At 37.0% G+C, this 16,714-nt stretch overlaps 1 protein-coding gene across 1 annotated transcript in view; it reads right to left on the bottom strand.

Annotated features, from left to right (window-relative positions):
* PTPRC (protein tyrosine phosphatase receptor type C) overlaps positions 1–16,403 on the bottom strand; it is a 31,629-nt gene extending 15,226 nt beyond the window's left edge. Inside the window, exons 1-11 of the mRNA XM_032192300.1 lie at positions 16,350–16,403; positions 15,437–15,526; positions 15,033–15,059; positions 12,141–12,173; positions 11,136–11,357; positions 10,463–10,588; positions 9,055–9,195; positions 8,039–8,167; positions 6,390–6,545; positions 2,675–2,865; positions 331–391 (exon numbers count right to left, since the gene is read on the bottom strand). Of these exons, the coding sequence (XP_032048191.1) occupies positions 331–391; positions 2,675–2,865; positions 6,390–6,545; positions 8,039–8,167; positions 9,055–9,195; positions 10,463–10,588; positions 11,136–11,310 (979 nt within the window). The 5' untranslated portion in view covers positions 11,311–11,357; positions 12,141–12,173; positions 15,033–15,059; positions 15,437–15,526; positions 16,350–16,403. The remainder of the gene's footprint in view (positions 1–330; positions 392–2,674; positions 2,866–6,389; positions 6,546–8,038; positions 8,168–9,054; positions 9,196–10,462; positions 10,589–11,135; positions 11,358–12,140; positions 12,174–15,032; positions 15,060–15,436; positions 15,527–16,349) is intronic.
* Positions 16,404–16,714: the final 311 nt, after the last annotated feature.

Genomic DNA, 16,714 nt, shown 5'->3' with positions numbered 1-16,714 from the left:
CACAGTATCTGAACACAGGAAAATAATTCTAAAGTGAATAATATAAGTCAGAAGAATGAATTTCTAATCACATTGGAACGTTTCCTGAAGAAGCCACAGCTATGTAGTTATTCTGAGTCATGTTTGGTGACTTGTCAACGTCATTCATTACCTTAACGCTGAAGGAGGATATTCTTTTTTTTTTTTTTTGAATGCAGAATAATTATTAACTATAAAAATAGGCAGATTGATTTTTTATTTAGAAACAATTGTAATAGAATTCACAATTTACATTATTACTCTATACTATGCTAAAGACAAAAAGTAAAAATGCCATATTTATTTACTTACATCTGGTTTTTATACTTCCTTTTACTGGGTTGCTTTTCTTTTCGCCATTAAACACAAGGATCTGCATGCAGCAGGTGAGAATAATAACAATGTTAAGATATAGCAAGTAAAAATGCCTGCATAATTTGTTTCCAAAAGCAAAGAACTATGGGTCTTTGAAACGCATCCATCTATTTTCAAAGAATAAACCTCATTGACAGCATGATCTATTGTCAATCTTTATACAGCCCTTTACAGCCCATCTCAGATCTCCACTTATGTTACAGCAAGATCTAGATCCAGAAATGTGTGTATGACTGAATAAAAATGTTAGTGTAAGAGGAGAGACAGTTTACAAAGTCAAAATCAGATGCATCTCAACAGCAACAAAATCCAGTCTATCCCAAAGCAAATCTCTCAGCTCTGAAAAGTAACCAAGTGATATGTAATAGAACATCATTTTATTTGCCTCAACAGTAAATATCTAAATAGTTAACTGAATTGGATATTTTTAACCCAAGTTCCTGTACCGGAAATAATTCATTTAAGGTTAAATTATAAATGCCAAAGAATACTTTTAAATAAGCTGCTTTTTTGCAACATCATCTTTTGGGTACTTTAACTGATATTAAAATACTGGCTTTGTTTAGACGTGTTCATATTTTGTATGCTATTTTACATTTAGCCATTATTTTTCATTTTCTTAATAGAAAGTCTGATTAGATCTAATAGGCAGCTGGATCTTTGTGCATCAAAGATTTTACACTTGCTTGTGAAGAAAAATGAATCTTATGATTAAATGTAAAGATTTAGTACTGAACAGGGGAGAGTACTAGCAGGATTAAATAATTGTGATTTTAAAGCAGTCTCCTGAAGCAAATGAGTAGGAAGGGGAGGAGAAGGATTGGTGAATCCATTGAATTATTCGCTTCAGGCTGAGCTCTCTCTGAGCCTATCCCATCCCTGGAGAGAAATCTGGAAGGACCTTGCCTTCCACCTCTGTTCTACAAGGCTGATGTGTCCTGGGGGCTGGTGGTTGCTGAGTTCTGCGGCTGGGAAGAAAAACATTTTCTGAGCAGTGAGTAAGTGGCAGCACCCAGAGGAGTAGCTGGGGCAGCAGGGAAATCAAGCAAGAAGCTTCTCCAACTGCAAAAGCCAGAAACCCATTGCAGCAGTCAGTCAAAACCTCACTAAACCAAAAAGTGTTGTGGGTACCCTTCTGTTTATTCCCTGAATGATTCAGAAAGTAGGCAGAAGGAAATTGTGACATCTGCCAGCTTTCACAGGATATCTGTTTTTCTTGAGCCTCTTGACCCAGAATCTTTTCACTACTGTCTAAGGCCATAAGGCTTTCCCTGGTTTCTCCAGTAAGAATTGGGCAAAATATGTTCAAAGCACAAGCTAGTGTTTTGACACAACTGGAAGCCAACTTCTTGTCAGACAAGCTGCTCACTGCAAGTTGTGGAGAAGGGCCTACAGGAACGTAAGTATTTTTGCTCCTATTGGAGATCATCTTCATTTTCCAAATACATAGCTTTCTGATCATAATCTGTAGGAGAAATATTGACAAAGGCTCAGAACAAAGTCTAGACTACAAAAGCTCTCTGACAATGCATTCCTCAGGAAGACATGAAGGGGGGAAAAAGTTTTTTAAAAAGGGGGAAAATGAGTGAAACTGGTTCCTAAGAGTAATAAACTCTGTCATTCCTACTGGTTACTTCTAACCTAATGTTTCCTGAGAGAAGCTATCAGGACAAAAAGAAATACTCCAGCTGTCCACATTAAGGGATGGACACAAGGCCATTGGCTTCACAAACAAAAGCCAAAAGGATGAAATGCCTAAAAGATGACAACACAGTAGGAAGCCTCCAGGAAAGTGAAGCCTGTAAATAGGGAAATCAGAGGATGATATATTTTAGATGGATACATGGGCAGGTTTGTGAAAGGCTGATGTAAAAACACGTCACAAAAAGAATCCAAACTGCTTTATGATAACTAGTCCCTAAAGCATTAGGGACAGCTGAAGAACAGTGTACAATGAAAAATTTTGAACAATTAATTTCAGAGCAATTATCTCAAGACTTAAGTTTCATATTTATTCTCTTTGATAGAAATGACAACCAGATATTCATTAAATGTGTAATTATTGTAATTGTAATATCAGATACATTTAAGACACACAAATTTCTCTCTGTCCCATGCTATTCAGCTTGTACTTTTCATGCTGTCAGAACTTATATGGAATAGCACATAAGGAATGTGCTACAGATGGACCATATTTGCCTTTTTCTCAAAGATCAAATATAATACACCTAAACAATGAAAATATATTTTTTTAGATTTTTAGCTTCATATGCTTACTTACCTCAAAGTCATAATGTGTTAAGTATGAGAGATCTTGTATTTTAAAATTACAACGATCACGATATTCTTTTTGATCATTCCAGGATAATATAAACTGTGTTTCTTTCCCATACACTTGTTGATTTTTGCAGGTAATCTTGACAGCATTATCACCGTCCAGATCTAGATGCAAGTCAACCACCGGATCTGGTTCTATTTATAAAAGAAGTGTTACTCCTTCCATTCTCGTAACTTGAAACCAAATATTTTAATAACCACATGGGTTCATGTCTGTTATCTTCTCTCTTAATAATGTCATACATTTGCTTCCTTAAAAATTTCAGTCGCAGTTTAACAATACGAATAAAATCAATGCTGGGTTAATCATAGCCTTATCCGAGCTGAAAAAGCTGTAAAGGGGAGCTGAAGCAGCTGGGAGGACCAGAACTCTACCAACAGTCAGGCTGCCAAAGATAATAAGATGGCAACTTCACCTCTTGCTACTGACACCACTTTCTCATTTCAGGAACATAAGACAACAAACAAAACATGGGAACAAACAAATTTTTCAGTGTAAGTCAACGTCTAAGTTTCAAAGCTGCTGTAACTTGATTCTCCTATCAGAACTTACTGGTGTATTTTGCAAAAGTATTCTTTTGCTACAAGCATCACCTTGTCCTAAAATGCCAATTAAAAAAAAAAAAAAAAAAACAAACAAACAAAAAAAAAACAGAAACTTTTTACTTTTTAATGATTATAAATCTGTTAAGGTGAATTTGTTTCCTAGCTCTGATTTCGTATGTTGCAGCAAAAGGCTTTGAGACTGGGGATGTGGGATCTTTCCTTGAAAGTTTTTTAACCCTTTCAGAAAGTCAGGAAGTAAATAACCTTCAGCAAGCCAGTATATTTAAAAAAAAAAAATGCAGTTGTCTTTTTCTTCATATGAAGAGTTAAGATGTGTGTGGCCTTATGAGCAGATTTCATCTAGAAGCTAGTAGGACATATGACTTGGCTGGGCAGGTGGCAGTTGCTCACTTTTCTGTACAGGGCAAGTTTGTGAGTTTCCTACTCAGTATGCTGCTGAAAAAGCTGTGGCGAGGAGAAAGTGAGCATTTCTTGAGGGAATGTGTTTGTTGAGATCAGAAAAATATTTTACAAAATGTCATTTTTTCTAGTCCCAAGGAGTTAGGCTCTAATGATATATTCTTCTCTTCAAGAAATAAAACTCTTGCAGTATCAGATTGATCATGTTATCTGCTGCTGTATGTTTACATACATGGAGAATGTATAATACCATTAACTCATGAAGGCAAGCAAAATCTTACTTCCTCAAAAAATAAGAGAACCGTGTGTTTTTTTTGTTTTGTTTTGATTTTCTAGACCCTTAAACTTGTGTCATGGAACACAATCTCCACCCAAGGTATTAAAATATGAGTATATCCCCAGAAAGTGGGGTCTCCAAAATGCAAATATGCTCATTCTAGATAAATCATAAATCATAACCATAAAGAAATAATCATAAATCATAATCATAAAGAAAAAATAATCGTGCTCATATTAGGACTGTTTAAAAATTAAATACATTTTTCAGTTTTGGTTACAGTTAAGTCTCCGATCAAATATATTACATTATCAATCCATCCATTTACCAGTTGTTTGTTTCCCTATGGGGCTTCAGGTGATAATTTTGATCTCCATATTGTTCCAAATAGAATTTAAAACTTGTTAACCCAGTTATTCCCAGAGTAATAGGGATATTCCATTGTTTTTAAGGATATTTATATTTTATATTTAAAACTGGATGCAAAAGCTCTGTATATTCCAAAGAGAGATAGGACTCAAAATTCAAAATAATAGTCTGTCAGAACTATTTCCCAAAGACCTAGTGAAACAAATTTAATAACAACAGGAGTCAGATTCAGTGTTCTAATATATCCAACTCTACATGCTTTCCAGAAGTGCTAAAAGCAATGAAAGATTTTTATTTTTTCCTAGTATTCGGAAAACAACAATAACAATACACAAAAACAACAACAACAACAAAAACATACACACACACACACATAAAAAGCCTACCATCACTAGCACAAAAATAACACTTTATTTTTCACTAAAAAGTAATTTTTGATTATTTATTGCAATAAAGAAAATATTAATTTATTACCCTAGCAAGTATAAACCATCATAGTTTCCCTGTAGTGTAGCTTTATATTAGATGAGCCTGGAGCTGGGGGAACTAGAGCTAAAAAAAGTACTGGAAGAAATTAGACAAACATGATTTTTTTTTTTTTTTTTGCTCAAAGAAGGAATGAGAACTGTAAGAGCCCCTATATCCGACGATTAAAAGGAACGAAAACAACAAAACAAACAAACAAAAAAAAGCCACTAAAATAACTGTACCATCACCACCCTCAAACTAACAAACTAATTAAACAGCAACAATAAATTAGGAAGTAGTAATGTCTGCATCCGAAAATCTGGAAATATCTTTAAAATCTGTATTTTTTCAGCTCTTGTAGTTATATTGATAGAACATGTACGTGAAACAAAGAATCGTGGCCAAGGGGACAGGCTTTCCATAGAGGACAGACCTTTCTGACAACACAATGCTAGGTATGCTTTTTGGCTATAACCTAATGAGGAGTCTTAGAATTTGACTGCCAAACTAACTGAAACACAGTACAGATATTAGTATTGGTGTATCCTTGGCCATGCAGGTGTGCTTAGAGCAACCAGACAGCTACAGAATAGAAGGTACATTCTGCACATCTTTGTAGCTTTCATTCCACAAAGAAGTTTCTCTTAAGCACAGCATCGCTAGTCGGTTGAGGGAGGTGACTGTCCCACTCTACTCTGCACTGGTGCGGCCTCACCTCGAGTACTGTGTGCAGTTCTGGGCACCACAGTACAAGAAGGACACTAAACTGTTGGAGAGTGTCCAGAGGAGGGCAACGAAGATGGTGAAGGGCCTAGAGGGGAAGATGTATGAGGAGCTGCTGAGGGCACTGGGCCTGTTCAGCCTGGAGGAAAGGAGGCTGAGGGGGGACCTCATCGTGGTCTACAACTTCCTCGCAACGGGGAGTGCAGAGGCAGGTGACCTATTCTCTGTAAACACTGGTGATAGGACCTGCGGGAATGATGTTAAACTGAGGCAGGGGGAGTTTAGGCTAGACATCAGGAAGAGGTTCTTCACTGAGAGGGTGGTTGTACACTGGAACAGGCTCCCCAGGGAAGTAGTCACTGCACTAAGCCTGTCTGAATTTAAGAAGCAATTGGACTTTGCACTTAGTCACATGGTCTAAACTTTTGGGCAGACCTGTGCGGTGCCAGGAGTTGGACTTGATGATCCTTATGGGTCCCTTCCAACTCAGGATATTCTATGATTCTATGATTCTCTTTCTCTTTTTGCTTAATTTGAATGTTCTCTCTACATGGAGACATAAAGCTTTCTAAAGTCCCCTAAAAAATCCCAAATGAATGCAGAATTTTTTTGAAAAATCCAGTATAGATAAAAATAGTAAATGAATAAATTAAAAATAGATTAAAATTAAATGATTATAAATGAAACACTAATCATATAAACGTTAGTTTTAAAAAAAAAAAAAAAAAAATCTAATATTAATCAGTTTATTGAGTAGTAGTAACAACATATATAAAAATGTAAAGTACAATAAGAAAGTACATATTTCTCATGTTAGGGTCAACCTTGTCCATAACAGTTAGCAAACAAGACTTACTTCCTGGTTCTGTTGTAGAACTGGTGTTGCTCCAATTTCCCTGAATTATCCTATGTCTGCCACATATATATGCAGCTACAGACACATCGAATTTGGCATAAGGTTTGGTATAAGGTTTTAATTCATCACAAGTAAACTCAGTCGTGTCATTTGACCCTTTAAAAAAAAATAAAAATAGATACATATGTTAGGAGCACAGAAACTCTTTCACCTCATCAGAGCTACCTAAAACCACTGTTGTGTACTTCCTTTTTAATTACTTTGTCCTAAGGAAGTTTGGTTGGTTTGTCTTGCTCATTAATGCTAAGTGAATGCTCAGGAAGAAGAATATATATATTCCCCAAAATAAACAAGTAGGAAGTTGAGGGGTTTTTTTGTTTTTGTTTTTGTTTTTTTGTTTTGTTTTGTTTTACATCCTCAGTATGTCATTAAAACAAGCATAATTAGAAACTAACATAAGGTACATAGACAAAGAGAGGCTGGTACTTTCAGGTATCACAAAACTCTGTAAAAAAAAAAAAATAAGTGAAAACGCTGTTCAGCTTGGGAAGAGTTTACTAGATAAATGTCTGAAGTCACTCTGCACGCTGGACAAGCTTGTTCTGGTAATGATGCAGGAGATGCCATCTGCTTTCAGTGGTGGCAAGCAGGACACAAAGGTATTTGTCCGAGGAGCAGCATGAGCAAAGCTACTACCTACAGTGCAGCTGGGGCTTTGGTGGCCTGAGGCAATGGCTTTTTGATGTCTCCATGAAGCACAGCTGCTTCAGATGAGACCTCCTCACACCCGAGCATAGTACCTAGGTCTCCTACACTGGCCAAGCCAGACTAACCACAGAAACAGCACATATGAAAGGAGAGAATGCTTAGTAGAAGACAAGTACCTGGCTTTACCTCTGTAAGCATGAATATGCCACCCTCTGTAATTAGGACCCCCTGACTTTTACAACATTAATGTTACACAAAAGGTGGCTCCCTTTCTGCTCTTCCCACCATTTCAATAAGTGTACACATATCCATAGTCCTTCTTAGAAATTCAGTTCCTGTTATCATTCTTGGAGGAATAAATAGGTTCAGTGTTGCTTTATTAGAAACCACCAAGCTTACTATGTTAAGCTGAAACAGGAAAGAAAAATCCTAAGGGAAGGTAACTGCTAAAAGTTTTTGTATTAATTGTCCTTAAACTTTCTAAAAAATAAAAATAAAAGTTTTCACCTAGAAAATTATTTCACTTCCCCACAAACTTCTGATCTTCTGATTTGTGAAAAATTAAAACTTTTAGATGATAATATATTTTCTCTGAGAATAAATGAGCAAGCTATAGGTCATTTTCTGAGGCAGACAACACCTTTCTAAAAACTGATCAGGCAACTGATTATCTGGTCACATTTTAATACAAGATACTTGAGAAATGAAGGATGACAGTGATGTTCTGAAACAATAAACTGAATAACCACATAGTTGAATTGGAGCAACCTCAAAGTAAAGAAACTTTTAAAAAAGGTTTGTAGAACAATAATAATAATTTAGTGTTTTTACTGGGCATTTTTAAGAAATTCCAATATGTTTGGACACTGCCTCATGCTTGGTGCCCACTAAATATTAAAACATGTGAGGAATTATTTTGTACCAACAGAGGATATACTTACTGTCCTTAACAGTGCCATTGCAGTTTATATAATAGCCATGTATAAGAGTTTTCTTGCTGGGTGGTGTCCATTTAACTGTTACACTTTTGACAGAAATTTCTAATGTAAGATTTTCTGGTGCTTCTGGAGCTGTTTGTTTGTTTTGTTGTTTAAAAAAAAAAAATGGATAGGAGGGAAAAGTTAGAATGAAAATGCAAAATATTCCATTTTATTTCTATTTTAATTAAACTCAGTTTCATTGGATATTAAAGCAAGATAGCAATAATGTAAGATTTTGCATAGTCTATTTCATTCAGAGAAATTATACACAATTATAGAGTACATATAACAGCATCAAATTAGAGTAATTTCATAAATTTAATCAATTCAGGATATAGGTGAATACAGCAACATCACATCTTACTAAAATTCTTCAACAATTCCAATTATTATACATTGTTTTGATTTCCTTATAATTTTAACCAACTTTAAATTTCTATCCTGAAATTTTCTTTGAAGGTTACTTGATTTAAGGTGATTTTCTGTTTAATTTATAAAATAATGCTAAGCCATTTCCAAGGACAATACTGTATAATACTTTATCATTTTATCTGGAGACATTCTTTGCAATTATTCTATCTTCTTTCTTCACAAGCAAGAGTTTGATATTTGTTTTTCTATAGGGCTGCACTTTTTTCTGCACTTTTTTTTTATTCTTTTGTCTTCACTTTCACTGAAAATTGCTTACATTTTGCCACTTTCTCATCCTTAAAAATAAAAAGTCACAGTCTCTTAGGGAAGAAGAGGAAGGTTTGAGACTGCAGGTCTGAGCCTGGGGTTGGAGGGAGAAAGGACAACTGTGACTGTGGTCAAAGAACTACCATAAATACAGGAGATGTGGTGATAAGAGCAGGAGGAGAACCTGAGACTGGCTGAGCATGCTGCTCAAAATTTATCTTCATCATCCAGGAAGCACAGACAGTCAGATTTGCAATGAAATATGAGGAATGCAAAGCAAAATTAAGCATTATACTTGCCATCATATTCTGTTTCTGTATCAAAGGAATCAAGGACAAACTCTTTTCCAGAATACTCTACTGTATGTTTGCATTTGTAAGGATGGTTTGGTGTTAAATTGTTCATTAATACGCAAGATCCAATTGACTGCCAAGATGTTTCTGGAAAGGTAGACACAAAAATGGCTTACCCATAATTTTCACAACTCTAAAAGTATATCATATATCTAAAAGTATATCAAATCATATCTAAAATATATATTATACCATCTTAACTAGGATTTTCTCTACCATATTTATTCAACATAATTTTTAGTACACTACCAGAATATCCTAAACAGAAAAGTGTACGACTTAGTGAACCCAAGTGACTGAGTTCTAGGTTCTTTTACATCAATTCAGTTTGCATAGATCTTTACTTTCCATCACTAACACTCCTATTTTTATATCCCTTTTACATTGTGGACCCCAAAGCTGCACAGAGTACTCAAGGTGAGGCCTTACCAATGCTAGGCAGAGTGGGACAATCACTTCTTTCAAGTGATTAGCTATATATTGCTTAACACACCCCACAATGCGGTTGGCCTTTTTGGTAACCAGGCCATATTGTTGACCTGTTTTGAGCTTACAATCAACCAAAACCCCCAGATCCCTCTCTAGAAGGTTGCACTGCAGCAACTTGTTCCCCAGACTATATATACACCTAGGATTACACCATCCCAGGTGCAAAATCCAGCATTAAATTTCATACAGTTGATGATTGTCCAATGCTCTATTCTATCAAGATCTCTCTGCAAGACCTGTCTACCCTCAAGGCAAGTGACAGCTCCTCCAGTTTAGTATCATCTGCAAACGTACTTAGTATGCACTCAACTCCTGTGTCCAGGTCATTGATAAAAACATTGAAGAGAATATTCGTCGTGCATTTTTCTAGAACATGGGGATATGGAGCATGGGGATATCTTCTTTACCACACCATTTACCTTTAAGCCGATGTTTTCTCAGTCTGCAAGGCTGGCAAGCTCCAAGCACAGAGTGTCTGTACTCAGCTATTCACAAGCCTGCAGAGCCAGCTGCCCACTTTGTCTGCAAGGGAGCAGCTCACAAGAGACACTCAGATTTCCAAGCTCTCAGCTCCCCTTCAGGCCTTCAAACAGGAGCTCAACACCTCCAAAAGTCTGCAATTTGTGAAGCTGGTAAACTAAAGGAATGAGCTCTCTGGGCTTGAACTCTCCCCCAGATCTTCTGCAGTGTGTGGAATGGTAGTTCCTAACCTGCCCACTCCAGAAATTCTGAACATCTCTTCCCCTCATGCTGGCACAATTAATTAAACCTGCCAGTCTCATCCAAAGACACCATCTATATTGCTTAATAAATAAATAAATAAATAAATAAATAAGCATTTTAAATTATGTTAGAAGTGTCTTACCTTCACAGCTAACATTCACATTACTACAGGCACCTGAGCAATCTGTATCTGAGGTATTGTCTTTAAAACAGAACTGTACAGATGTGTTGTTAAGAATCTTCTTTTCTAAAGAACACTGGCTTTTATCTAGAAAGGATAAATATTAAATAGCAATGTGACATTAGTTGTATTGATTCTTTAAATATTGATTTGTTCTTTTATATTTGTTAATTTGTTCTGCAATATGAAGATATAATTGGCACAAAATGATGTGCAAAGAATTTAACAAGAAGATGAAATTTAAAAAGTATTCATTAGACAAAAACAATTGTTGTATTCAAATCATAAATGAAACTTTTAATTCAACAAAAGCAATAACTTTAGTGAACAAAACATCCAACATAGATAGTAGCTCTCAAGTGCTGGCCAGCCTTGTTATTGCTAGCCATGCTGCATATGACTGATGCAGATGAAGTTCACTTTTCCTTTACAGTGAAAAAATTGTATTTTTTACATGAAAACCTCTGTCTGATTCTCTGTAAAAACAATAATAGACTATGAAATCCATGAAAGCTGTATTACTGCATGTGGAAGGAAGGAAGGAAGGAAGGAAGGAAGGAACGAAGGAAGGGAGGGAGGGAGGGAGGGAGGGAGGGAGGGAGGGAGGAAATTACTAAGACCCTTCTATACCTACCAGGTGGAATAATTATACTTTTGCATGTGTGGTTGTTAGATGTAAGTGTATATATTCTGCATCTGTTAAGTTTTGCTGTGTTGGTGTTGACATTCACCCATGACTTCTCCTCATCTTTGAGCAAAATAACATATTCTGTGTTGTTTTTGAGATTCTTCAGTGTAACTTCAACCATGTTTTCCTCGTCTGTTCCATTTCCTGTGCTGTAGGATATATTATCATCTAAAAGAGAAGAATAAAAAAGCAAATAATCATTTCATGACAATTTTAAGGACTCTTAAATGTTTTGCGGTATCTGGTATCCCCAGCATCACAGGTGCTAAAGAATCAGAAAATACAGCAAAATTGCCTCGTTTATTTTTAGTGTTATTTGTTACCTTAAAAATATTTAAAAGAGAAAATTTCCTTAGGAAAATATTGTTTTAAGTCATTCTCTAGTAAAGGAAACCGAAGAATTAAAAAGATTAACATTCCAGAACTACATTTTTTTTTAATTTAAAATGTCAATTCAAAGCGAAATATTTTATTCTGACACATTGAAACCTTTGTTTGTCCAGAAACTTCAGATTTTCTCATTTAAAACATTTCATAACCATTAAATAATAAAAGCCACTTCTGAAAACTGGAGAGGGGACAGCTCTCTCATTTTGAAGAAAGAGAAACCAATATCCAAGCTTTGGATTTACTATAGTTATGAACTGCAGTTTGCAGCATGTGTTCATTGGCAGTATGGGGAAAAATTAGAGAGAGCCTAGTTGAATGAAAGCAGATCTCTTCTGCAGCCCTTACATTGACAGCCTAGTTCAAAGGCAATTCAACATAACTCTAAATGAAGATTAGAAGACCAGAACTGTTAATAACTTTAATGCAAATCTTTCAGAAGCATGAGACAGTTTATAAAGCAAATTGAAATGGTAGCTCATTTGTTTTAGTGATAAGTTTTCCCTGAGTTTACTGATATGTTCAAATATCAGGGCTGAGATAAATAAGGGGTTTGGTTCTTACCACAAGGTTCTTCAGTTGGCACTGAGGGACTTTCTATAAGAAAAGAAAACAAAATGAAGGTGTACTTCAGCAAGTATGATTTTTACAGAGCATTAGAGGAAGACAACTGGCACTGCCTAAACTGGTACTCTTCATTCAACACGTTACAAGTAATTATATTCAGCACCCTATTCATATTTGAAAAAGGGGAATATATCAGCCACATACATACCAATTCTTCTACAAGCTATTTTAGTCATGTGCATTTCATCATTCTCCAATGATACCAAACTGTTTTTTTCATAACATTTCAGCATACAAAGTTACACAAGAATATTCCAAAATCACGTTCTCGCAGTGGTATGATAAGCTACAGCAGTTTGCTGGGATACGAATGCTATGGAATGCCTAAGCGAGCACTTTCCAATGTCACCAAAGAAACACATTTTATCTACTTTATGCATAGTTACTCGTGTATCTGGAAACGGACTAATTCAAGAGTACAGATCGTTTTACAGTTATTGTTACACTGGAATATCCAGAAGAAATTAAGAGCTGGTATTTAGGAAATCTGTACGGAAGCTTGTGCAAAAAAAACGTCATCCTGCAACCAATTATTTAAAATATACTAAGGTGTGAGTACTATCAAAAGACAGATATCTAATTTTCTTCACAGAAGTGTCTTGGATTTGTCTATTCCCTCTGGCCTAGGAACCAGATGGCTGAGCAGTGCCCCTAATGAGAGGGTTAGCTAAGAGGGGCCAAGATGGCTCAGGGCAGGAGACCCACAGGTAGAAGCTAAGCTCAGTCTGTGAAAGAAGACAGCTAATGACAGCCTACAGCTACTTGAAGAGCAGTTATGAAGATGACAGGAGACAAACACCTGGATGTACTTTACTCAAACACACACACCCACCTCAATGACCTGAATAATTCCTTACAGCACAATTGCCACAACAATACATGTAAATGCTTCATATATTAGGTCCCAAGAAAATATTAATGCTGAGTGAAACAACAGGGAAGCCATTGGAAAACAGAAGTTCACAGGTCGCTGGATGTAATCTCATGTTTTTGCTGCTTTAGCAAACTTCTATGAGTAACAAGGAGAGTAATATTGACTGAGTAATTGGACAGATTCACTTTCCTACCATGCCACTCCATGGAAACAGTTTATGTTTTTCACTTCCTTAACAAGCAGTAAATTTGGTGCCTCTAATCCTACTCTTAAAATATTAATATTACTCCTTAAAAAAAAGAAAAAAAAAAAAACACCTTAAGTTTGATGCAGTTGTATGCCTACTTGCATACCTAATTTGTATAACTTAAAAATATATATCAAGATTATTTATTTCATTCTAACACATTTTCTGTGGTTGTAGTGTGATAATTGCGATAACTGTGTGCAAGTTTGTCACCTATTGTATGACTGGGGATGGTCCCCGTGCTTGCTGGCATGCTGACTGGTGAGGTGGTGCTGTGCAAGGATGTTGTTTTGTTATCATCTGTAAGGAAATAAACAATACGTCAGCATTAAAAAAAGCAAAATTCACTATTTCATATGGCTACATATCAGTAATGTCTTACGCTACACTCCCTCCTCCCCCTTTATTTCCTTCCAGGGTTTTTGTAAGTTAGAGATGAGTGCTGAAGGAAAGATCATGTTCATATATCCAGAAAATGAGAAAATACATTATATAAAGAGAAAGCAAACTTTTAGGAATATAGCATTTACTAATGATCTTTGAAATGTACACAGATTTTTTTTTCTTTCCTTTTTTTTTTTTTTTTTTTTTAGGCATAATCCGCATTGGAGTCAACAGCGTAGAACAGAGCAGAATAAGAACTACCTTAGTAATTGTGAACTAGGAACTAAAACATTCTGCTATGTTCTGACAGTACAGCACAATTATGAACAGTGCCTGTGCTCTTTCAGAAACAAGCAATCCAGTAATGCTTAAATGCCAAATAAGACACATTGCTCATTATATCACTTACTATATCTTAGTATTTATCTCCCTGCTTATAAGCCTCGGATGGGTTTCTCTATTCTCTTAGGTCCGTTCCTATTCTTGCTTTGGCAACAACCTTGTTGACAGTAGTACGAGTTTTGATACTACTGAGGTAACTACAAGATTGAGCATCAGACACCAGATCCTGAAAATAATCAATTTGGCTCTGGCTCCTATGCTGAATTGCAGGTACCTATTCCATTTGATGAACCACAAACTGGAAAAGGCTACCCTGAGGCTAAATTACTCAGTTTTCCCCTACAGCTCAGAGTGCAGCATGTGGCACCTAAAAGAAGTCGGCAAACCTGATGAAGCATGACTGAAGGCAGTGGGAGTGCGTGTGGTAAGGGCAGCAGGGCTGCTGTGTGGTGAGTTGCTGGGTCCCGTGGTTGGGTCGGAGCCTGTGTGCGTGGAGAGGTGTGTGCTGTTTGAGGGGATGCCACCTGTGGCAAGAGGAACAGCGGTTTCATTAGTGTTTCGGAGGTCACCCACTCACAGAACGAAGCAAAACTGCAAACAGCACAGGACAGCCCCACTGGGAGCTCTCCTGCGCTGAGGCACTGTGCGTTTGGAGCAATCAAAGGTACGCTGAATGCACAAGGGTCATGGTGTAAGGGAGAACAACAGGCGGCAACCGAACATCCAGTAAGTGTAACCCCTTATGGCACGGACTGCACATCTTCCATGACAAATGCTAGGTTTTAAAATACACTCAAGTACATGACTCAGAACCAAACTGGTTTGATATTCTTCCCTCTTAAAACAGTGTATTTCATTTCACCGGGCTGAATTATATGTATTGCACACATTACACAAGACAATTATACACAGGAAATGGAAAGAAGAAACAACCTGAAAAAAGTGTCAGTGAATTTCTTAATGTAAATAAAAAGTTTCTTACTAGTTGGTGTTGTCACGTTCTGAGCTCCTGAAAAAGACAAAGAGAAAATGTGTAAATTACATTTTCAAGGAATCACAGGCAACCATATTATATTATTTTTTTTTAAATAAAAAGAAACTTTCTTTCCTCCTATCAGCTGAGCTTTCCCCAGATAATTACTTATTCTAAAGTAAACTCTATTCTAAACTTTAAAACTTTATTCTAAAGCAACTACTAGACCCCCAAAACATCAAGTATATACATGTATGTAGGCTCTAATTTTCCATATTAGAAGTCCCAATTCCTTGAGCAGGGAGTCTGCTGTGCATCCTGAAGGATGGACATAGTTTCAGGAAGGCTGCAGCAGATGCTGGTTCAGCTGAAACAGAAGAGCAGCAGTGCCACGGTCCTGACTTCATGGTTACCTTTAGTGGTGCTTGGAGGTGGGAGTGACGTGGAGCATGGAGGTGACAGAGGGGAGGGGGAAGAGCTGGTAGGTGCCTGATTTTCATCTCCTGCTAAACAGTGAGGAAAAAATATCATTGAGTGAGCAATGTGTGATCATGAGAAGTTCATTTCAAGCAGAAAGACTACCACTTGTCTTCTGAATCAAATGCCTCCCTCCAGCACTGGCAAGAACAAGTTTGCATTGCTCTCCAGTTCCTGCACAGAGCATGTAACACACCTGCTTGGATTTATCCCAAGAGCGTAGCTTACAATGAGGTCTGCAAAACCATGAAATGCCAAATTCCTACCAATCTCTCTGGGATGCCTTTGTGGCAATGAGATTTGACAATCCTTTAGCAAGGTAAGGGGATGTACTGACTTCACGTGTTTGAGAACACCAGCTAAAGGACGTGAGTTAACACGCAGCTTGCAGAAAGCACGTGAATGGGGCTGTTTTGTTTCATGCTATCGATCTGGGAAGGACCTTCTTCCCACAGATCCTCAGGTACCGCTGTGGCACCTGAGGTAACTGCAGGTAAGTAGCACTGTGAGAGCTCAGGGTGAAATTCTCAGCTGGGAGCTCAAGGGCAAGGGGTGTCCATAAGGAAAACACGAACCCATAACAACAGCATGTTGCAGCTGGAATTGTAATTGCTTTCTTTAAAACGCATGCTTCAAATTTCCACATCTGATTTAATTAAAATAAATAAATAAATAAAACTACATATGTCTTCATCATATTAACAAATTTTGCTGCAGTATAATTGGCCTCGCACAACCTAAATCACCGGATTGCTTTAACAGTGACAGAGTTAGTGTTTGATAGAAGTAGATGTCACTTCAGCTGAAACCGAAGAGTAGCAGTGCCATGGTCCCAAATTTCAGTATTACCTTTAGTGGTGCCTGAAGGTGAGAGTGACGTGGAGCGTGCAGGTGTAAGAGACGTAGGGGAGGGGGGAGAGCTGGAAGATGCTGCAGTTTCATTTCCTGCTGTTTAGTGAGGAAAAAATACGACTGAGTGAGCAATGCATGAAGGTGAGAAGCTCATCTACATTAGAAAGAGGGCATTATTTTGTATGACTTTCTCTAAACCATGCTTCTTAGGTCAGGTGAGGCTGGAGGGTACTTAAATGGCACTTTCATATTTATTGATGCATTTTGCGACAGCAAAGCCAAAACCCTCAAAATCTTTCACTTCATCACACAGCAGCGTGTACAAGTAACATCAACAAATAAAGCATGATTTTGCATGAATG

Source organism: Aythya fuligula, chromosome 8 (assembly GCF_009819795.1).
Source record: "Aythya fuligula isolate bAytFul2 chromosome 8, bAytFul2.pri, whole genome shotgun sequence".
NCBI classification, from domain to species: domain Eukaryota; kingdom Metazoa; phylum Chordata; class Aves; order Anseriformes; family Anatidae; genus Aythya; species Aythya fuligula.
Note: the sequence above shows the minus strand (reverse complement) of the source record. Positions and strands in the feature narration are given on the sequence as shown.